Raw genomic sequence first — 23881 nt, 5'->3', positions numbered from 1 at the left:
GCTTAGTTAAATTGGAATCTATCTGTCTATGTATAGTGCTTGTTTATCTACCTCAGAATGGTTCCAAATATTATATATCAATATCGCAAGCCGCAGAAAAGCTAATTTACGATGCGACTTATTTTGAAAAGATAAGAGTAAACAATTATTTTTTGGGCGACTTCAATTTACCTCCTGTGAATTGGAACTCAATGACGTTTAATCGACCGTTAAACAGATACCGATAGAGTTTTGGCTTAATAGTTTCTGTTGTAGCAAATGCTTCGCAATTCAACTCAAAAACATGAAAAAATTTTGAACTTTGGTGTTGTTTCTAACGCGGAGGCTTGGGACGACTATGAGCTACTGAATTTCAAACTTTCGAATCATAAACCGATTCCTCTATAAGACTCGGCTAATTGTATTCCATGTAATATTTCTTATATGAGTATTCGCTGAGCAGTTATAAAGAACCAGCCTTCTGACAATGTGCTATCCTTGATAGCTGATGGGCGACCGCTGCAATATTTGACAACTGAAACTAATGCTTTTCATCTCTCCGGTTATCAAATTTTAAAAAGCTGTCCCGTTCGTAATTGCAAAACGCGGACTAGTCAAAAAGCCATTACAAAACTGAAAATGAATTTTCCCATTTTATTTCAAATTGGTCCATTCCGAACATAGTTTCGTGTTCTTACGCTTAGGTCCGGAGCCGAGTCCTCATATTTTTCTAACAGAAATTTGTTCTAACACTCAACAGCTCTGCGAGTTACTTTGAGTTATCCTAACGGTTACTATTGCAGCTTTAGATTTTATTCCTCTCTTTTAATATTTCATGTTCTGAACATCTTGCACCATATGTTCATTCTCTTCAATTTTGTCACAAGAACAACCCGCTGCCCTTCATTCTGGAATTGTGCTCATGTAACACCTTTTCATAAGAAAGGAGTAAAGTCGGACATGGAAAATGATCGGCCAATAGCCATCCTACCACGACCCTCCTCTTTTGAGAGAATGCTTTTCAATTATTTATATTCAAAGAAATTGATTCTGTCAATCATTCCACCCTGATCAATGAGTGAACCCATTTTGGTTTAGACCTGGAGTTTAAAAGTTTAATTAAATCATAATTGACGGATAATTTGTATCGGTAGAGTTTGTATCGATAGACATCTTCCAGATGCTGTTCCTATATCTAGTGGCGTTCCACAAGGGAGGGTTTAGGGAGCACTCTTTTATGCATATAGGTATGTTGTGACTTCCCGAAAATTCCCATTTTTACTGATTTGCTGATGTTAAGTTGGTGTGCTCTTCACCAAATCTCTTGTATGACTGTCAGGAAGACTTCGATTAAATATGTGTAATCGTTCGAATTCTAACAATTTGAAGTTCAATGCCTTTTGTTCTTATGTCCTTTCTTCAAGGAAAAGTACTGGTGTTTTTTTTTCAAACAACGAAGAACTGCGGAGTGTGAAATCAACTATGTGAAATGATCTTGGCATTGAATTCAATAGCTGTCTAAGATGGGACTTTCTCGTTCGTTCGAAGCTGACCGAAGCAAGACAAAATTTCAACTACCCGAGACACAATGTACAATTCAGTTTGACAAACTGAGTAAAATTTAACCAGTATCGGCATGTGTGTTGTCTCTTACTGCATGCTTCTCCAGCCTGGCATGCCAGTTTAGCTCACTTGTGGTTACTCAAGAAATTTAACAGAAAATGTTTGAGTTGGTGTTTTGGTAAAAAAGAGGTAGGGAGATTTATTATTGGCTGCTGATTTTATTCCCATCTCATATCAGCTTCTCAGTATGGATCTGATTTTTTTGGCTGCTTTTGCTACCGGAAGGAGTTGCATTACGTCTGAAAAATATTTTACTATTGTAAACAACAGATCACTATGCAGTGAGAAAAACAGCACCTGGTGGTTTCTAGATACGCAAGATAATTGTCACTGAAAACTCATTTTTTAACTTTAACTTTTTTGGTCAACGATTTTCATGACTCCAGTGATTTTGAAATTTTCAAGTTTCTTCGTCAATTTTCGCGATTTAGAATATGATGTCTCAAGAACATGTACATTTTCAAACAAATGCGGCTGTACCGTATGCAGATGTTAATTGTATCATATAATATTCCATTAAATGTTATTTACTGCTACCTTCTGTAATGATTGTTTTATTACTGGCAAAATTCTTCCTACTACCACATTTTACTACTACCACGTTTTTCTATTATTCATGATTTAATCCATTGTAATAAATGTTGAAAGAGATAGCCCAAAACTTGTGCCCTATTAGTTTATATATATATATTTTTTCTTTTGGCCAAAGGCGTGTAGTGGTTTCCATTGGATTTTCCAACTCGATGACGAGTGAGTTTTCCCTTCCTACAGATTTCTAAGAACGGTTTTTTTAAAAGGTGAGAAAGGTGTCCATTCGGTCTGAATTTTTAATTGCTATTAAGGAAGTTTGTAGATGTTGTATTAGTGATGCGGTCTTTTTTAATTGCTCTCAAACGAAGTTTAGCAATTATAGTCATGTGGTCTTTGTTATGAGAGTTTTAAGCTGGAGCGATTTTTTATTGTGACCATTTTAACTTTCGTCCTTAAATACGGAAGCTTTACTGGTCTTTAAATATGCGATTCATTGAATCTGCTTCGAGAGACAACTTTGTGGTGTGAAGGGTGGTTCTTAATCGTCAGGGCCTGAACCCCTCAGTCAACCCAACCTAACACTCCCTCGACCACCCTCCTCCATATGGAAATTTGGATTCCCCTCTCGCCGAGCTCTCCCAACTCTACCCACAAACCTCGCTCACCCCCAATGCTAATCTAACATCCCTAAGCCCCAGCTGGTTACTACCTACTGCCTCGCTGGTCGCTTGAGAGCAATTTGCCCCCGACGTTAGTCTGCTATGTTTATGCAATTTTCTCTTGGCCAATTTTTTGTTTGACCATTTTGACTTGGATTGCATGAAGATATGTTAGAGCCTTATGGTGCACTAGTCTCTAAGTATGTGATTCAACGGAGCAGTTTAGGAGACATAAATTTATGATTTTAAAGGTTCTTAGAGTTTCGACCCTCCTCTCCCCTTTTGAGGCATGATTCTCTCACTTTGACACTCCCTCCCCTACTCAACCTCATTCCACCCGTGCACTCGTCCTCCATCCGCCCTCACCCCCCCCCCCCCGCCCATTTTCAAACACACCCCCCCCCCCTCAGTTAAGCTAAAGCTAGCCTCCCTAAGCATAGCTACTGAGGAAACCAGTCTCGCCGTTTGTTTGAAACCGTTTCGCCCGACGTTAGGCGATTGTTTCTAAACGTTTGCGTCTAAATGAGAAATTTTTCCGATCTGAGACGGTATGTTTTTAATCGCCGCCGTCAACCTCTTATTTAGGAGCTCTGCTTTAATGTTTCAAAGAATTTGAATTGTTTTGTGGCTTTTTCTTTTTTAAGCTTTATTCACAAATTTTGATGGTTTTTCAAGGCAGAGTAGTTGTTTTCGTCACACCGAAACGGGAAGTGGAGCAAAATGGCGAGTGCTTTTGCGCCGCGATTTTCTAAATTGAGTTTTTTTTGCGACGTGTGACAATTTCTGTTTTTAACGGTTTTCGATTTTCTAATTGTTTTTTAGATGCTTTTCCCGAATCAATTAATATTCCGTTTGGCATCACATTCACTTTAAATCGTCTTTTTGTGCATTGATTCATGCAAGTTCGAATGAATTGTATGCATGGTCATTTTCAATTTCAGTGGAGCAAGTTGTTTTTTTTTTGTTCATTCGCGTTCATAAGTGTTTGGTCACACGGTACTTACCTTACTCGCAAAAATTCCCTCTTCACACTCAATGAAAAAAACTTTTTTCAAAGCGATAATGTCAACTGAGCGTATGTCACTCATACAATGATAGAAACAGCAATAAGTAATAGAAATTGTTTCTCACAATATAGCATCTCAGCAATTATTTACAACAAAAATTTACCGGTCTTTTTTGATTTCTTGTGCTGCAGATGGACAAAGTTATGTCGCCTTTTTTTCTGGCACTGAGAAAGAAAACCGTCCGCGCTTCATTTGTAAATATTTTTCAGTAATGTTGTTTTATACAATTTTTTTCGTAGATTTGTTCTGCAAATTTTCGTGAATGCGTTTCGACCTAGCGTTTTATTAATAGCCGCATTGCGATAGCGGGCGCTATTATTGGCCTTCTCACGAGTTTTTGCAGTCCAAAGATTTTGAATTATATTGGGGCTCTGTCTTTTTTAAGATCTGTTCGCATGTTTTTTGAAGTCAAATCGGAGAAGTGATTTTGGTCCCGCGGAAACATGAAATGCAGTAAAAGAGGGAGTGGTTTTGCAGCCTAAATTTTTTCACTATAATTTCAAGGTAGAGTGAGAAAACTTTGTTTGAACAAAAATTCGCTTTCTCGATTGTGAGTTTTTGTTCACATACGGCAATTTGACGTTGACTTTTACTTTTTTCAATTTTTTTTTATCTTTTTTTTCTAAATGGTTTACTCAATTTATTTGCTGTCCATTCTAGGTGTATGCTTTCATTCTGGATTCTTTGATTGTGTCAGGACTTGACATGCTATGTTTTTTTTTGCAATTCAAAGAATTTGAATTGTATTGGAGTATTGTTTTTTTTTTAAGATCTGTTCAAATTTGAAGACTGATTGTAGTCACGCTGGAGGTTTAAGAGGTGAGAAACTCGAGTCGTCAAAAGGCGTGACTTTTTCAGAGTGATTTTTAAATGAAGTGAGAGAATGGTGTTTAAACGGATTTTTTGGTTTTTGAGAGTAAAAGTATTTTTTTACGTGCGTCAATTTCACTTCGGCTTTGGCGGTTTTTCTTTCCATTTTCTGTACGAATACTTTCAAAGGGCATTAATAACGCATAGTTGCACTTGTATAATTCCCTCAGAAAGCAGCCAATGGTTTTCAAAACTTAGGCACTATTTGTTTTAAGTGCTTTTTTGAATTAAGTGCTCTTTTGGATCTAGCCCGTTCTTTTCGTTCCTTTCCTCTTTTTATTTAGTCTCATCAATGATAGGTCTCATTATTATGAAAAGTCTTATTATGAAAAGCTCTAATTCACTCTGTTGTGAGTTACATTTTTATCAGTTTACAAGGTCTTTTCACATCAATCAGTTTTAACTACTTAATAAAAGTTTTTTATCTGATTTCGCCTCTTTTTAGTTTGTCTTGTTGTTCTGTCACTTTTCCTCATTAATGATGGATCTCGTTGGTTTTATTTTAGGCAAATTTCAGTTTATCTACTTTTTCAAAGCTGCACGTTTTAACGACGTTGATACGACTTGTTTCCAAAAAATACTCGAAATTTTTTTAGGGGATTTTGACCGATTTGTATTTTATTTGTCATGTTGGTTAGTCTTACTAATGAAACGTGTCTTTTGCTCTCCAGTTGGTAATATTTCGATTTTATTAATGTTCATTTTATTGTTTTTTATTTTTTTTGCTAATAATTTAATTGATTTGGACCCAATTGTTTTGACTATTTTTGATTGTTGCCTGCTGATTTGTTTTGTGATTTATTTTCTGATTTATTGCGTGGTCTGCTGGTTCCATTAAAGTTAAAATATTCTTTCTTTGATAGATAGTGGAATAGATGTCAAAGAATTCATGTTTAAATTTTGTGTTTCAGTGACTTTGACGCTACGTATTTTCAATGGCATCCGTGAAAATCGTTGCTTTTGCCAAATGTAGTTTTTCGTTGTTGTTTGTTGTTTGTTTATTTTGTCTGCCTACAAAGTTGGTTTTTGCCGTCTAAACTTTCATTGTGTCAAATTTCTTTTGATGTTGACCTTGTTATTGATAATAAATTTGATAACACTTTTTCTAATAGAAATGAAATATTTTTTTCGGTTTTTTCTTTCGTGCGGGTCTTAGTATTTGTTTTTTTTATCGGAGGTTGCTCTTTTAAGAAGACTGATGTTGCTTACACCAGTAGCATCAATTCTTTGAATTGTATTTCAGGACTGTTCCTGCCTTCTTTTTTATTTCGTTGTCAAGGTTTTTATACATTTTTGTCAACGTTTTTTATGTTATATATGGCGTCACAATTTCTTCAAATCTGCTTTTTGTTCATTTGTATGCAATTTCAACCGTATTCAATATCGTGTGACTTTTCTTCAAATCAAATGGATAAGGTCAAGTGAGTGTAGGTGTCACTCTAATTGAAGGTTATTTGAGAGCCGCTACTAGAAGTCACATTAATTTCTACAGGCTTTCGATCAAAGTTTAACATCTCTGCATTTAATTTAAAGAAATTTTCTTGGTCTGTTTCTTCTACTATCTTTTTGAGACTGCAGATCTACGAAGCTATTGCGGCTATTTTCTGCCTGCTATGTTTTTCACTTGTGTTCGAGTTTTTAGGGAATTTCTGGTTAGTTTTTTGTACCGTTTTAGTACCATTTTTGTTAACGCATTTAACCCGAATGTGGAGGAATTCAAATTGATCACGAATCGTTTTTGCCATACACGCTTTTTCACATGGTATAAGTGTTCTTTTTAACTAAAGTCTAAACAGTCCATTTAATGGATTATGCTTTGGTGTTAGCGGTTTAGTTATTTTTCCTTTGTTTATTGAGCTGTTAGGGGTTCAGTTATTTGCAGCGTTATTTGCATTTTATTAGTTGAGGATGCAAATCAAGACCAGCTGTCAACTGACGATGAGCAACAACAGCAGCAAATATCTGCGAGTGAACAAAGTCTCATTTATAACCGGGCGCTGCTCTTCAATGGGAACAACAATAACAACATCAACATTTATCAACAACAACAAAACAACTTGCACAACTTATTCCAACATCGAGCAGGCGGGGAAAACTATGCACAAGGGGCAAACAACCTTCATACGAAACAAGACCGTCGGTGACCCAAATTGAAAGCAAACTAATTTTGTTTGAGATTTTAAAACTTCTTAATATTGAAAGTAGTCGTTTTGTCCTTCCCAAATTGGCCTTAGCGACTGCGTGTTCTAATAATTATTCATTGTAAATAAGATTATATATATCTGACTTAGTTTAAACATCTTTTCGAAAGTAGCAAGTTATTCGTCTCAACTTTTATCTTCTATTATTTAGGATGATGTCGAAATAGCTTTGACTTAATAGTAGTCCACTCTTTGGTTCAGTTTTAACAATGTCGCCTTTTTAGTTGTCAAAGAATCGATGCTAATTGGCCACGTTTAAATTTTTATTGCCTCTTTTTGTAGCTCTTCAATGTTTATCTGAAATAATAAATTAATGTTAAATAATAGTACAAATAAGTGCGTCTTAGATTGCCATTTTATTAATTGAACCCATTTCTGTCTCATGATTTTCGTTCTCTTCGGTAGAGATGGAACTGTTTTGATTGTGATAGCTGAAAATTGTTGATTATCTCATCTCCCCGCCTCTCACTCCTCTTGAGCAGCTTGTCAACTTGTCTAAAATAATCGCTTTTGGACACTTGGACACACTTGTTTGAGAGCAATTCGCCCGACGTTATATTTAACATCCCCTAAAGGCATGTTCTATGCTGCCAAACAATGCACGTATTCCGTACCTTGGGGGGGGGGGGGTTGGTAATAAGGGAAAAGATCTTTTCTCCCAGCATTTCGCATCAGAGCAATGAAGTGCTTGTTAGATGTTGCTCTTGCGAATCTGAAAGGTGAGAAGATGACACTCTCTATGGTCAAGAGGAGGTAGGTGTGTGATGTGATTGGTGTGATAAGATTTCTTTTCCCTCAATGTCCCTTCGGCATTCGTTTAAATTGTGTAATAACATGCAATTAATCTACTCATATGAATGAACGCAATACCACGTGAGGGGACAGTAATGGAAAAGATGAGTCGTGATTTTATTGAGTACATGATTTGATAGTGAACGAATTGTGTGTCTACAGTTTGATGTCTCGTGTAATATCCATTAAATGCTCAACAGTTGATTACAGAGTAATTGATCTCCCTTCACTTGTGCCCAGACACCCTCCCCCCATTACCTAAGACCCCGCTCATATTATTGCTCCTCTTGTTATCTCAAGGAGTACGTTTGCGCGCTAATTTTTATTCTGCTCTTCTCGTTTTATTTTGATCAGTGGCTGTGAGCTGTTTATTTTAATGATAATTTCCATTATACAGTTTGTCCAAATGCTTAGAATTCAAACTTACATTAACTTGTTTTATGACGCGAGGCTTGATAGAATACTGGATCTATTTGTCTGCTTACGAATAGTTCAAATATGAAACTTACATATTCTGCAAAGATGACAAATTCTCAGTTATACCTTCCAGACACACCCACTAGAAAAGACTGAATTTAAAACGGAGTAAAAAATTCAACACTTTGGGACAGAAATAGTGAACGGTGTAGCTTATTGGCTAGAATACAAGAGACAGTTTTCAAGCTTGATTTGTTGCATTTTTCAATGCCCGTTTTTGTGTAAAATTTATTGGTATATGATAACTGTAGATGATACATCAATTACAGATGCCCGAAACCAATATTACAAAAGTTAAAACTCTTCCCGCCAAAAAAGGGGGAACTTGACTTTGTCCAAATAACACGTGTAAAACAGTAACTCTCTGATAAAAAAGAGACTGAATAATACTTTATCTTACTGAATTCACAGTACTAGAAACGTGTTCTCTACACATAGAGTACATAGTGTTTTGGTCATTTTCTGCGCGAGTTTTTTGCAATCCTGAAAAACATTTTTTTTGCTGAGAAGCACCTACTTTTTTCCGACCACTCTAAACAGTATGATTTGAGTTTATCGACGACTTTTTGACGGTGGAAGTTTAATTTATACAACTAGAGGAATTCTAAAAGATTTGTTTGTTGGCGAAAATCTGTCTTGGTGTTCTATGACGATGGGTATTCTATTACAAGGGGTATTCTAATGACAATGGGTATACTATGACAAGGGGTATTCTATGACAATGGATCTTCTTTCACATTTTTTTTACTATACCGAAAAAACTGAACTTACATTTTTTTTAAAAAAAATAAGGTTTCAGTAGTCACCTTGAGAATGCCATGACTCTTGTTTTCGACTTCAGACGTTACCGAAGATGATCGCCCTAGGTCTCAGACGTCACATAAGGAGTCCCGTTCCCCTTTAAAAAACTTTGATTCAAAGACTCGAATTTTTTTAAGCATAACTTAAGCACAGACGCAACCGTTAAATTTTCTGGAAGTTCCGGCAATATTTTAAACTTTTGGACAAATAATTACTGATTGTTTTGCATATGTTCGATTTTCAAAAGTATGATAGCAATTAAAACTCAGGATTATCAAAAATCAAAGCTGAGTGGCCTTTTGTTAACAAAAAAAGCTGCAACTGTTTTCATAGAAAAATTATAAGTTTTCATAATCAAACTACTTTGGAACTTCTTTTTTCAACTTTGCTTACAGCCTTGTTATTTTTCTAGATAAATGGCTGCAATTTTATTAGAGAAAAAACTCTTTGCTAGTTTAAAGCAGCAGCAATAAATTAACTGAGCGAAACAAAAAAATTGTTTTGATGCTTTTCATGATTCAGTGAAAAGTAAAAGCTACCTGAACCAGAATTTTTGGAAACACCTAATCAAAAAAGCAAGTTGATAAGCACGGTCATTGTTGTACGCGTCTTGCTATTTTTTAGAACTCAGATATCAAAAACTTGATCAAAAATTAAGACAACATAGCTTCTAAAGAGCTGAGATTTCTCTTTCAATTTATTCTCTGTCTCAGCAGTTACAGTTGAAGGCCTTTTTTCTTTGTTTACAGACGTTACCAAATAGATCACGGAAGTTCTTTTTTCCAAAGGTCACAGCAACCACCAACTGTCACAGTAGAAAATTTGTTTTGAAAGTCACTCTAAAGGATGATACAGATTGGTAATTTCAGAATTGTTTTTACGTTACCTTCACTTAAAGTTTTTTTAAATTTGAGGTCTCAGACGTCACATATGGAGTCCCGTTCCCCTTTAAAAAACTTTGATTCAAAGACTCGAATTTTTTTAAGCATAACTTAAGCACAGACGCAACCGTTAAATTTTCTGGAAGTTCCGGCAATATTTTAAACTTTTGGACAAATAATTACTGATTGTTTTGCATATGTTCGATTTTCAAAAGTATGATAGCAATTAAAACTCAGGATTATCAAAAATCAAAGCTGAGTGGCCTTTTGTTAGAAAAAGATACGCTTGTTAACAAAAAAAGCTGCAACTGTTTTCATAGAAAAATTATAAGTTTTCATAATCAAACTACTTTGGAACTTCTTTTTTCAACTTTGCTTACAGCCTTGTTATTTTTCTAGATAAATGGCTGCAATTTTATTAGAGGAAAAACTCTTTGCTAGTTTAAAGCAGCAGCAATAAATTAACTGAGCGAAACAAAAAAATTGTTTTGATGCTTTTCATGATTCAGTGAAAAGTAAAAGCTACCTGAACCAGAATTTTTGGAAACACCTAATCAAAAAAGCAAGTTGATAAGCACGGTAATTGTTGTACGCGTCTTGCTATTTTTTAGAACTCAGATATCAAAAACTTGATCAAAAATTAAGACAACATAGCTTCTAAAGAGCTGAGATTTCTCTTTCAATTTATTCTCTGTCTCAGCAGTTACAGTTGAAGGCCTTTTTTCTTTGTTTACAGACGTTGCCAAATAGATCACGGAAGTTCTTTTTTCCAAAGGTCACAGCAACCACCAACTGTCACAGTAGAAAATTTGTTTTGAAAGTCACACTAAAGGATGATACAGATTGGTAATTTCAGAATTGTTTTTACGTTACCTTCACTTAAAGTTTTTTTTAAATTTGGTGTTCAAAACAGCAAAAACAAATGAAACTGTTCAACAGAAAAGATCATCGTACAAAAAAGTTTCTGCGCAAGCTACCTAATTTTGTGTTCAGTAGTTTGTGTTGCCCGAACATATCGCCTCTTTCCCAATTACAAATTAAGCGAAGCCTTTTTTCTATTCCGTGCTTCAGAAACAAAAGTGGTTTGGTTATCGTTCATTTGAATTTTCATAAAAAATATGGAATTCAATTAAGCAAAACTAACAAAAAAAAGTCCTCGGTCTAATTTAACAATTGTTTAGTCATCCTAAGTTTATTGTTCAAAACTTCATTAACAAAATAGCAATTATTTGAGTCTGTTGACAAAAAAAAATTGGTTTAGGTTCGCACGTTTGACAGTTTCCCTTTTTTCTCAAAAAAAAATAATGCAGCTAGATTTAACTTCAATAATTTAGTTCCACTGTTTTCGAGAAAATTGCTACGGGTTGAATATCAAACAAAAATCCATTATTTGGTCTGATTATTGAATTGGTGTTTGGCCCTTCATCCACGTACCCATATCAAATTTGCGTTGCAAAGTATTTTTTTCTCTGATTAGGAAGGAACTCAAAAAGATTATAGATCAAAGTAACACGATGACAAAGAAAAACATAGCTGCCAAATCGCACTGCACATTTTTAAGATGCCAGAATTGAATTTCAAGAATCAGCTCAATCTTCTGCAAACTGCAATACCACAGTGCAAAATTTTTAGAAATCTGACTCTTCTTCTAATCAACAACATCACAAAACAACGGAAAAACAGAAAAAGGCCAATGAAAAAGTTTTCCTCGAAAACCCTTTATCAATAACAGAATGGCTGTCCATTCGTCTCTCGAAATTGCAGATCTACGAACACGAACTCAATAGCCTGTATGACGACGTACAACTCGGCCAGTCGTCAACACGCTCACGAGACGACATTAGCTTTATTTCGAATTGCAGCTCACGCCTTCTTGGGTCTAACAGATCATCGTCAACACGAAACAAGATTTCAACACATGCGGTTCAGGCCAACAACATTGAATTTAAAGCTGTAATTTAACCACCACCTCCCAGATTCAAGCTTTCCCTCTTTTTGCTTCTAAACAGCTGTACACAATCGCTGTTATCAAACTCTCTGAATGCCCGTCAAGCTTTCTCAGCAAATATTGTCAAAGGGAACCATCATCTAGATATATCCACAAATCCGTTTGTCTTTGACACCATGCATACTGATGTACTGAATCCCAACGCAGCAGAAGATATCACATTGCTTCCAACAAAAACAACCAGTAGACGTACCGTTTGAGGTTGATGTAACATCCAACAAAAAGATTGATGATTTGCCAAAACTTCAACCGTCAAAAGCCAAAAGCACAACTGTTGACGCCAAACAACATAACACGAACACTCAAAATTCAATGAAAGAGCTCAAAATGCACCAGGATATAGTAAAAACAACGTCGAGCCTAACATAACTCAACAAACAAAAACACCCGCTGAGGATACGTATCTGCAGACGTATCAATTCGATAATTAAATCAGGATTCAGAACAAAACTTATTTTCAAAACGTATCATTTTCCTGTAACTTAAGATTTTTATAACATTTCAAGTTCTACAACTATCCTTCTTAGTGCCATTCAACAGGTAACACGGTCGTATGAACAAAACCAGGGGCTGTTTTTAGTAATTCCAGCTCGAGAATCTCATCAGCTAATTTTCAAAAACTGCGAATCACAGATCGGCTTTGAAAGATCGATTTTACAGAACAAATCGGAAGTGCAAATCCTTTCAACGTCAAGAGATAAAATGAGTAGCAAGCAAACTGCCAGCAGTCAATTGACCAAAAACAAAAACTCAGGAACCATATGGCGATTCTGGAGAACTTGACGTCACTGCACAAGGTCTCAAAGAGAAAGTGTGTCAATTTCAAACACAAAATGAACTGCAATGAGTACAGAAAAAACACACAATTATCAGTTTCCCTCGTTACTAATGCAGAAAAAACATTTGCTTCAATAGTGAAGAACAGTTACCCGACAGTACTGGTGGCCAATTCCCAAATGAATACTCATATAAACCATGGTACTTCGGAACACACAATGACGTCAATTGAAAATGGGAAAAACATACCTGCTGCAAGTGGACAGCAGTTAAACCATCCTTTATAAATCGTCAACTCGGTGGCAACGAAGGTTATCGCGCACAATACAGAAGATCAGATAGCTGGTAATTCACAGCCATGGCATAATTTACGCCCGCAACAGTTCGTTGGAAACTATTTAGTTCACAATGAACTTTAGAACAATATTGAAAAAAGTCATTTTGTGCAACCTTACAGGACTAAAAAATTTCGGATTGTAATTCTGCATCGATGAATCAGTTGGTAGGACTACCAAACTTAGAAAGCAAGTACACAGCTTGTCATTTACAATTGAGCCGGGGAACCCCTGCCACAACAATTTATAACAACAGAAGTAAATACCCAACTTAAAATTCCCAAGTGCTTGGTCCAACAGTTGCAATTTTTAATGATAACAGCAATCCAAATGCTCATTTTAGTCAGTTACCGCAATGTTTGCCACCATCAATTCCAGAAAACTTATGCAAAAACTTCATTGCCGACAACGTTGTAAGTAACAAGTAAGCCATCAAGCTAACCGCACAGTCATTGCCGCACTTCAATGGCAACCCTTTGCAACACCATGAAAGGAGTATCAATTTCAATTTCGTTTCTCTTATTCGTAATAATACCGGTATAACTGACACACACTGGATCACGTATCTCAAAAACTCGGTCTCCGGAAAACAAAAGAAATCATTGAGTCGTACTGCTGTAACAAAGCGTTTTATGAAACAGCTCTAAATGAACTGATAAACCCTTCTGGTGACACGAGTACTGTAGTAGGCGCCGTCAAAAATCAACTCCAGTCATGGCACGCCACTGGTTCAAATAATAGAGAAATCATTTATCCCATTCTCAAGTTTTCTACATTTAGTTCAAAAATTTGAATATATTTGAGTTCCTTTCAACAAGTTTTAGGACTTCTTGCTCAAATTTACCAAACCATAAATTGCGAGCTAACCTTTACGTCATTTAGTCATCAACACAAAAACAACCGACACTGCTCCCATTGCAATATTAACATGCACATTTTTGGGCCACTTGTCCCGACTACCAAAGGCAATCACCACAAGATTGATATAAAATTGTTATCAGAAACAAATTGTGCACAAAATGTTTAAGCAATTATCGGCTCGGACAGAATTGTTCTTCACAGCAAAACTGCCAAGCCGGCAACGACCGACCTCATTGTACTGTACACGACCAGCAAAACAAGTTAAGCGACCGCTAGTAGAGGTCTCAACAGGATCTGCTCCATTGAGTCCTACAAGGTTCCTAACAGCCATATCGCTAAATTTGGAACAAGAGACAAACGAAAAACAAAATTTCAGGACTATATCAACAGGTCCGGCCCTTGCTTTTTCGAAAAACTATCAAAAGCCGAAATTTCCAGCCTTTTCAAAGAAATCACGCGCATCCAGAAGGGAGACAGAAAGATGAAACATCTCAAGAGAAAATTCTATTGGAGTATCTTTGATAAGGTTTAATTTGGCTCGCGCTGTCCGAGACCGAATGCCAAAAGTTTTGGAAATTTTTGCTCCCCAAATAACAAATCACCTTAGAACAAATCACAACTAATCTCAAAAAAAATCACAGTTTCTGCTTCAACCTTCTGCCACCAACTAATATTTCTCAAGAAATGCAAAAATCTCTCGACATAAGTACCCCGAGGAGCCCTAAAACAAGTATTGCTGAATACTGGTAAACGTACAAGGAAGAGCCCCGAATTTTATGGATTCGAACAAGATAATTTGTCTGGAGAATCTTCAAACTAATGTTTTCCAAACTGGCTACAACCCAGACAAATACCGAGCAGGCGGTATCGAATCAGTCCAACATTCAATTGTGCGATAAATAGTCGAAACAGCGGCACCACTTGAGCCCATACCAAATCCTTATCCCTCGCAGTCATCGGTATAGTATCTCACACGGATCTCAGAATTCGCCCGGCAGATCAAAGTCCTGATGAAAATTTGGTATAAGATGAGGAAAATTTCAACTTTGAAATAACTCTGAGAACTCAAATTTCATATCTTTTATTAAATATCACTAGCTATCGTAACCATTAGTTATATGGTTAATTGTTTTTTAACCGGTGAATAAGTATTAAAATGTTATCAATGTTGTCATTTAAAATTTCTCAGTAGTGCAATTTTAAATTAATTATCTAAATTTAATTTTTTAAGTTTTATTTGTTAAAATAGTGGAAATGTTGTACATAGTAAACCCATTATAATTTAGTGCAGTAAGATTGATATTTAAAGTACCTAATTAAATGCTTTACTTAATTTTGAAGTGCAATTATCTTAAGTCAAGTTTAGTTCATTTCGTACCCAAAATCACTTTAGTTTTCACGTGCATGAAGTATCAGTGGATTAGATGTTAGAATGTCACCCAGAGTTCGCTTATTCGAACACCTGCATGAGAATTTGACTCTGCAAATGCTCTTTTGAATTACGCAGAGTCAAATTCTCACGCAGGTGTTCGAATAAGCCACCTCCGGATGACATTCTAACATCTAATTCACTGATACTTCTTCTTTTACATTTGCTTTTATATTAGCAACATGTTTAATTTCAGCATTAGAGCAAATTGAATAATTCAACCTTAGATGAAAACTCCGTAATTGTTCCAGAAATTTTGAGAATAAGCAAAATTTAAGAATAATTATGCGAGGCTGGCTTTTTATTATTTATTCAAAATTTCAACTTTTGTTCACCCATCGTTAATAGAAAAGAAAAAGAATGAAGAAAAAAGAAAGAAACCATTTGTAGACCTCGCGATCTAACTTTGATTTATTAAAAAATATATTAAAATTTAGAAAAAGTGGTGAATAATTCAAAATTTTGAAGGAAAAATTGAAAAGAAGGGAAAAAATTTGCTCGGGGGGATCAAAACAGATTGAGATATTTGTAACAAATTTAGATGGCTGTAATTGAGTTTTGATTGTCACGAGTAGTTCTTCAAATTTTCAAACCTAAAAATGAACACTTTTACCTATTTGAGCGAAAATTTTGACGAAAAATAACGAATTTGTTTGTGTGCTATTAGATTTCAGCACAGCTTTTGCTGGCAATGAAATGATTTTTAACAGTTTAATATCGGGAATTTCAGCAAATTTCTGATAATACTTGAAATTTTTTCAAGTTTTTTTGAAAAATTTTTCTTTTTTAAAATTTTTGCAGCCCTAGAGAGAATCTTCTGTGGGGTTTGACAAAAGGTTACTGCATAATTCCTAGTGGCAATGAAAGGTTTTCAACCTTGGAATATCAGGATTTTTAGCATTTCTTTATATCAGTTGCAATTTTCTTAAGTTGTTGGTAATTTTTCTCCCCCTTCTCTAGGGATCAATAATAGGTTACTGCATAATTGGTATTGGTAAAGAAATTGTTTTGAAAATTTTAATTTCACGAATTTTTGTGATAAAATTTGAATTTTTTTTCAAGTTTTCTGAAAATGATCATATTCCAAGTTTATCGACCTTATTCGGAAGTGAAATTTTTAGCTATTAAATTGATTTATTGGATAGTTTATGAAGACAATGAAAATGTTCTATAGATATTATTATTGCGAATTTTAGCAACAATTCAAAAAAATTTGTGATTGTTTTCTATTTCAATTTTTTTTGTCGCTTTCTGAGTTTATCAAACTTTACGGGCCGAAAAACTTATGAGTTGAAGTCATGCTTATGAGTTATATGAACAGAGCTGAAAGATAAAAATGTAGCAAAGTTTAGGAACTTTCAATAAATTTTGCAACTTTCCGTTTTTGTCTTTTTACAAGTGACAAAAAACTTCTTTCAAGGCTTTTCGTGGGCTACTGAGTGACTTCTATTTCGTTTTTCGGGTAAAAATTTTCAAGAGCTTTGGTATTGATTATACTTTTTTAATCTGTTTGATTGTATTCGATTCTCCATTCTTCTTAGACTGCTTGCCCTTTTGGCTGGCATTGTGCAATTTATCTGCTGTTCAGATACATTAGTTCGGAGTTTTTCATTCAATTCTTTGGATTGGGCTCCAGGACTTGTCTTGTTAAGTTTTTTATACTTGGTTGAACAAAAATTTGTTTTGCTTTACCTCATTTTGTCGCTTTTTCCAAATTTTACTTGAAAGGCGAGTTGCTCATCAAAACAATCTAAAGTGAACAGAATCAGGATCGAAAAAAAATCAAAGAGAAATGGGATATGCCCATTAAGCCCAATTCTGGATTCCCGTTACTTGAATTTTGTTCTCATAAGTCTTAGTTAAAATCTCAGGCCCAATCGGTGTTTTGGGAAAAAGTGGCGGCGATTTTCCAGCAATCTGCTTGCCAACTTTGATTTTGAAACACCTCATATAAGAATCAAAACGCAGTGTTTTTGAACGTTTAAAAGAATTTTTTCTTTTCTTTTTTAATTCACATACAAAATAATTAAGATTTTATTTCTTTGAGAAAATACTCCGAAGAGTGAAAAAGCCGAATCGTAAAGTTTACCGTTAACAAATGTTTCTCAAAAATACCAGATAAGATCCTTTAAGGACAGTCATTACGGTTCTCTTACATGTGGACCCGCATAAAGATAGGGTGGAAAATTTTCAGAAATCTTACAAAATTTGCAAATTCACTTAGTATTTGTGACGAACATTGAATAAGGATTAATTGCCAAGTTTTTGAAAAGTTTGTATTTGGTGTTGTTGTCTGTATTTGTGTGTTTGTGCTTGTGTGAGTAATATGTCTTTTGGGCGAAGTTTGTCTGTGTTGTTGTCTTTCAAATTGTACTACAGTTACCTTTCAAGAATGTGCTAAAAAATCTTCTTTTCTGTCTGTTAAAAATAGACGGCATGTTTTTTTTTGTCCAAATAGTACAGGTATTGTTCTCCAATGCATATAAGTTGCTTTCGGATACTCCCAACGGTTTCTCTGACAGAAATGAATAGTTGTTTCTGCAACCTTGAGAATTAAGTCAGAACATAATGTTGTACGCAGAGACTCGCTCGAGCCATGTTGTTCAATGTATAATGCGCTTCTTTCTTTCAACAAAAACCAGTTGATCTATATACAGTTCAATTTATTTTCAATTGTACGTCGCGGAAGTAGTAGTTTTTGTACTTTCTCATCTATCACCTTTGTTTGATCAACTGTTTGTCCCAACTTCACCATCTCCATCTTCATAGTTCAAACTATATGAAAAATTGTACCACTAATTAATTTCATATCTGTTACACGCAATTAGTAACAAACCAGTACACCCTATATCATTTTTTGGCTCTTTTCACCCGAATTTATTCGACCACGAGCGCGGCTAAAAAGTTCTTGGCAATTATTCCCTGCATGTTAGGATTGTTGCTTGAATATGTAATAGATTTACCTGAACTCCATTTTGAAGCACACAGGTTTAATTCCTTCGTTTATAAGGGACGTTTTTATCAAGCGCTCACAATTTGCAGCATATTGTTTGCATTCCCGAAAAAACTCTGAGGACTATAAATCCAGTCTATAATAGTCAAGAATTCTTTTGCGCAGTACCAGGAAAATGAGCGTCCAATTTGAATAAACTATTTATTGGGGTTGCGAATGCAGGCTCAGAGAGTTCTCACGGAGAGGCTGAAAAGAAGTACTTTTTAAATACATGTGAAACGCCTGCAAATACGAGTTTGAAGAGTTCTACATTCTGATGAAATTCTAAGAGCAGTTTTTAGAACACAGACCCAAACTCAAACTCGAACTCGTCTAGTTTAGACTGTTAATAGACTTCCCTTTCATTTATTACACAACAAGCCATATGATTGAGACGTATTACGTTTTAACAAAATTCGTATCCAAAAACAATCTTGAACCGATAAAAGGAAGTAAATGATTCTTCGATAGAGTTTATGTCAGAAAGGGAAAAAAGCATTCTGAAATAAAATAATCTGAAAGAATCGAAACTTTGACGTCATTAATTGTTATTATTAATTAATTGTTATTATTAATAAATAACATTAATTGTTATTTTGACCAGCAAAGATCAGTGGTTTTTGAAATGGAAGACAATTGTTGAGTAGAAAAACACAATTGCATGTTGAGAGTAACTTCTACCCCGCACTTTAAATCAGGTTAATTCATCATTAGAAACGAATTTATCGTTTGGGGTGATACTAAAAATTTAAAACAAAATCCTTGAGGAATCCGAAAAGCATAGAAACATCTTGTTTTTTAGTTTTGAAGGATCTATCAGAAAAAACAAAAGAGTATTGTCAAGATGAACAATTGGATAGAACAACATCTTTTCACTTCGGTTGCAGAGAGCACAAATACACAGAAGAAAAAAAACGTAACAAAACCTCTTTGTTTTACTTCCGAGGGCTTCAAAAATCCCTCAAAAAGCAAGTTGGCATAAAGAAGCAGAAAAAGGAGAACATCTGGAAACCAGAGGAACAGCTTCTTGCTATTATTTCATCAGAGCGCATCAAGAATCTCTAAGCAAGAGGAGTGAAGAAAAATTGTGGAAATTAATTTAAAAAAACTTCTTTTTACTTCATGTAGATCCTCCATTATTTCTAATTTCAACCTATACAACTCATCCAGGGATCAAAACAAGGTAATCGGGAGATCAAAATAAATAAAAATAGCGTCTCTCAATCTTCAGCAAGCTTTTTCTCTCCATGTTTTGAAAGGAGAGGAGCTGAGATTAGCCAATCAGCAAATAATCAAAACATATATTTATCATATGTTAAGATTGCATCACACATAGAATAAAATGACCTATCAAAGGTGAAATTTACTTTTTTACTCTTGAAGTACAAGTCTCAGAGAAAATATTTTTTTAAGGAGAAGTTGTTCCATTAGTGAAAACTAACACAAAACTACTTCAGAAACTATCAATTTCGTACAATTAACTTATGAGTCATCAAAGGTCACCTGAACATCATTTTCCTTCTTATTGTACAAGTCCTAGAGAAAATTTTTCCTAAGGAAAATTGTTCCATTAGTTAAAACGTACAAAAAACTACTTCAAAAACATCAATTTTGCTAACATAACATATAAATGAGTCATCAAAGGTCAATTTTTCATCATTTTTTCCCTCTATATGTACCAGTCTTAGAGGAAAATTCTCAGAAAAAAATTGTTCCATTATTGAAAACTAACACAAAATCACTTTAAAAAACATAAGTTTTCTCACATAATATATATACATATATATATATATATATATATATATATATATATATATATATACTTATTTATATATATATATATATATATATATATATATATGAAACATCAAAGGTCAATTGTACATCATTTTTTCCCTCTTATTGTACGAGTCCTAAAGAAAAATTTTTAAATGAAAAGTTGTTCCATTAGTGAAATTTCAGACAAAACCACTTTTAAAAAACTCAATTTTGCTAACATAACATATATATGAGTCATCAAGGGTCAATTGTATATCATTTTTTCCCTCTTAATTTAGCAGTCTTAGAGAAAACTTTTTCTAAGAGAAAAATTGTTCCATTATTGAAAACTAACAGAAAACTACTTACAAAACAAGAATTTTGCTCACATAACATATATATGAGTCATCAAAGGTCAATTGTACATCATTTTTTTTCCACTTAGTGAAGAAAACTTGAGGAAAGTAATTTAAAAAAGATTCTTTCTACTTCATGTATGTCTTCCATTATTTCTAATGTCAACCTATACAACTGATACAGGGATCAAAACAAGGTAATCGGAAGATCAAAAAAGATAAAAATAGCGTCTCTCAATCGTCAGCAAGCCTTTTCTCTCTATGTTTTGAAAAAAGAAGAGCTGAGATTAGTCAATTAGCAAATAATCAAAACACATATGTATAATTTGTTAAGATTGCATCATATATAGAATACTATGACCTATCAAAGGTGAAATTTACATCTTTTTCCCCCTTTAAGTACAAGTCCCAGAGAAAAATTTCTTAAGGAAATGTTGTTACCTTAGGGAAAGCTAACACAAAACTACTTAAAAACCATGAATTTTGCGCACATAACCTATTTATGAGTCATCAAAGGTCACCTGAACATCATTTTTTCCCTCTTAATGTACAAGTCCTAGATAAGTGTCTTAAGAAAAATTGTTCTATTAGTGAAAACTTCAACAAAACTACTTTAAAGAACATCAATTTTGCTAGCATAACATGTATATGAGTCATCAAAGGTCAATTGTACATCATTTTTCCCTCTTAAACTACAAGTCCTATAGAAAAATTTCTAAGGGAAAAATTGTTCCATTAGTGAAAACTTACACCAAACTACTTTAAAAAACGACAGTTTTGCCAATATCACATATATATTTGAGTCAAAAAGGTCAATTGCACATCATTTTTCCCCTCTTAATGTACCAGTCCTAAGAGAAGAATTTTTAAGGCAAAAATTGTTCCATTAGTGAAAACTAACACAAAACTAATTAAAAAAACATCAATTTTGCTCACATAACATATATATGAGTCAAGTCCTTGAAAAAAATTTCTTCAGGAAAAGTTGCTCCATAGTAAAAATTAATACAAAATCACTTTAAAAAACATCATTTTTGCTAACAAAACATATATATGAGTCATCAAAGGTCATTTATACCTCATTTTTTCCCTTAACGGATAGCTCTCAGATAGCTTTGAGAAACCCTTTGAGATAGCTTTGAGAAACTCAACAGATAGTCGTTGCCTAAGGTGATCACTGAATAATTTCACTGACTGTTCAAATTGATGTTTATGAGGAGGATGTTCAGCATGCTAACAAAGTTCGGCATTAACTTGGATGCAAGAAGTTTTTTGATTATCTCATGTTGCATCTCAAAACTGATGTCATTCTTCTGGCTCACGTGTTTGGGAAATCCAGGAGACTATTCGATCAGGTAAAAGGATTAGAGCTCTGTCGTTACTATAGTGCACCCAATATTTCATGGGATGCAACGCTAAAATCAACTGAAATGAAACTGTACTTGCTCTCTGATATAGATATGCTGTTGTTTTGTGGAAGAGCAATCCGTGGACGATTATTTGGAATTGGTGAAAAGCTGTATATGCAAGCTAACAACAAGTACTTGGATGACTTTGATGAAGAAAAATTGAGTACATATGGACTTTTTTGGATGTGGTCAATATATACGGTGGAACAATGGAGAAATATCTGCCCATCGCAGGATTTGAATGGCCAGACATCAGTTTGGACAAGTTCATGCAAACATCTGAGGAAATTGATGTTGAATACTTTGTGATGGTTGATCTAAATAATCCGAACTACTTGCATGACAGTCAAATTGGTTTTCCTCTGGCTGCTGAAAAAATTAAAAAGGATGTTCATATGCTTTCTCAGTATCAATTAGAATTAGGAAACAAGACCAGTCAAATCCCAAAGCTTCTCAAAACGCTTCAGATTAAGCAAAATTTTTTTTGTCATTATTCAGTTTAAAATTTTACTGCCAACAGGGGCTCCAAGTAACAAAACTACATAAAGCTCTGAAACTCAACCAGAGCGACTTCATGAAATGCTATATTGAACAGAATACAAAGTTGCGACAGCAACCCGATATCAGCACTTTCGAACAAAATTTTTTTCAAATTGTTGATCAATTCATGCTTTGGAAAGACGATGGAAAATTTGAGATACAAAATGGTGTTTTTGGAAAGCGAGGAGAAAGCTAACTTTATGGCAAAAAGTACAAATTTGAGAAATTCACCATATTCCGAGAGAACCTTGTTGGGATCAAACTTAGCCAGAAAGAGATTAGGTGGAATAAACCCACATTTCTGGGGCTGCTATTTTGTATCTTGCAAAGCTACACGTGTACAGGTTCTATTATAAAAAAATTAGGCCTTTGTTTGACAAAAAAGCTCGAGTAATGTTTCTTGACACAGATTCTCTGTTTTCCGAAAGTGAGACGGATGACTTATACTAAGATCATGTTCACTTGAAGTATATACTTGATTTGAGTGACTACCCCAAAGATCTTCATTTACATAGTGAATCGAACAAAAAAGTGCCACTAAATTTATCAGATGAACTGAATGCTGACATTGTGTTGGAAGCAGTTTTTCTGAATTCAAAAGACAACTCTGTATAAACAATGCAAGCATTCAAACAAAGTGCCAAAGCTGTGAGCAAGCATGTAATAAAGTCACTTCATCATGATAAATTCAAGAAAGTGCTCAAATTGAAATCACCTCTGAGAAAACTTGTAACTTCTATAGCTAGTGACAAGCACACTCTTGACATAACAGAGCCTAACAAAATTGCTTTGAGTGCTTTAGTGCTTTTGATAATATACGTTATTATCTGAGTGGCGGCATTCGCTCACATGCTTATGGTCACAACAAAATTGGTCACATGCGGAAGCAGCCCCTGGAAAAATCTCTTAAGTCCTATATTGAGGTGAATGAATGTGAAACTATCAGAGATTCAAATGAACAACTCGATAGTGAGATTGAGGTAACCTGTTCTCCACCTGATCCTGGGTTCTGGTAAACTTCTCAAATTGAGTCCGATGATCAAGAAAAATTTGATTTTGACGCCGCTCCCAAGGAAAAGCCGCTTTCAAGATGTCCATATCTCAATTTCGAAGCAGAGGAAGAGCCACCTTAAAAAACAACGCTTGTGGAGTAAGCGCTAACTATTGATGATGCTGACCAATTCCATCTCCGTTGGGAGTCTCAAGTAGTAACGACCAGATGATTAAAAAAATCTGCAACTGCTCTGCGCAGGAGCTGCTTGTGACAATAACAGCTCTAATAGGTGATAGCTGCCCAAATCTAACCCAGTTGGGAGTCTCAAGAAGTAATGACGAGGAGAAACAACAACTTGCTACTGCTCCGCGCAGGAGCTTCTTGTGACAATAACATCTCTAATAGGGGATAGCTGCCCAACTCTGTCCCGGTTGGGAGTCTCAAGAAGTAATGACGAGAAAATACAACAACCTGCGACTGCTCCGCGCAGGAGCTTCTTGTGACAATAACAGCTCTAATAGGTGGAAAGCTGTCCAACTCT

The 23881-nt window shown here is 34.9% G+C and overlaps 2 protein-coding genes across 2 annotated transcripts in view; one reads left to right on the top strand and one right to left on the bottom strand.

The window, feature by feature from the left end:
* Nucleotides 1-7458, top strand: part of LOC142350755 (histone-lysine N-methyltransferase NSD2-like) — a 57627-nt gene extending 50169 nt beyond the window's left edge. The window contains exon 8 of the mRNA XM_075402710.1: nucleotides 6632-7458. Within this exon, the coding sequence (XP_075258825.1) occupies nucleotides 6632-6873 (242 nt within the window). The 3' untranslated portion in view covers nucleotides 6874-7458. The remainder of the gene's footprint in view (nucleotides 1-6631) is intronic.
* The window catches only part of LOC142350949 (sphingosine-1-phosphate lyase-like), a 63845-nt gene continuing 47274 nt past the window's right edge, over nucleotides 7311-23881 (bottom strand). The window contains 1 exon segment of the mRNA XM_075402976.1: nucleotides 7311-7499. Within this exon segment, the coding sequence (XP_075259091.1) occupies nucleotides 7311-7499 (189 nt within the window).

This window comes from Convolutriloba macropyga, chromosome 12, assembly GCF_964194025.1.
Source record: "Convolutriloba macropyga chromosome 12, txConMacr16.3, whole genome shotgun sequence".
In the NCBI taxonomy this organism is placed as follows: domain Eukaryota; kingdom Metazoa; phylum Xenacoelomorpha; order Acoela; family Convolutidae; genus Convolutriloba; species Convolutriloba macropyga.
The sequence above is the reverse complement of the archived record's forward strand: the minus strand, read 5'-3'. Positions and strand labels throughout refer to the sequence as shown.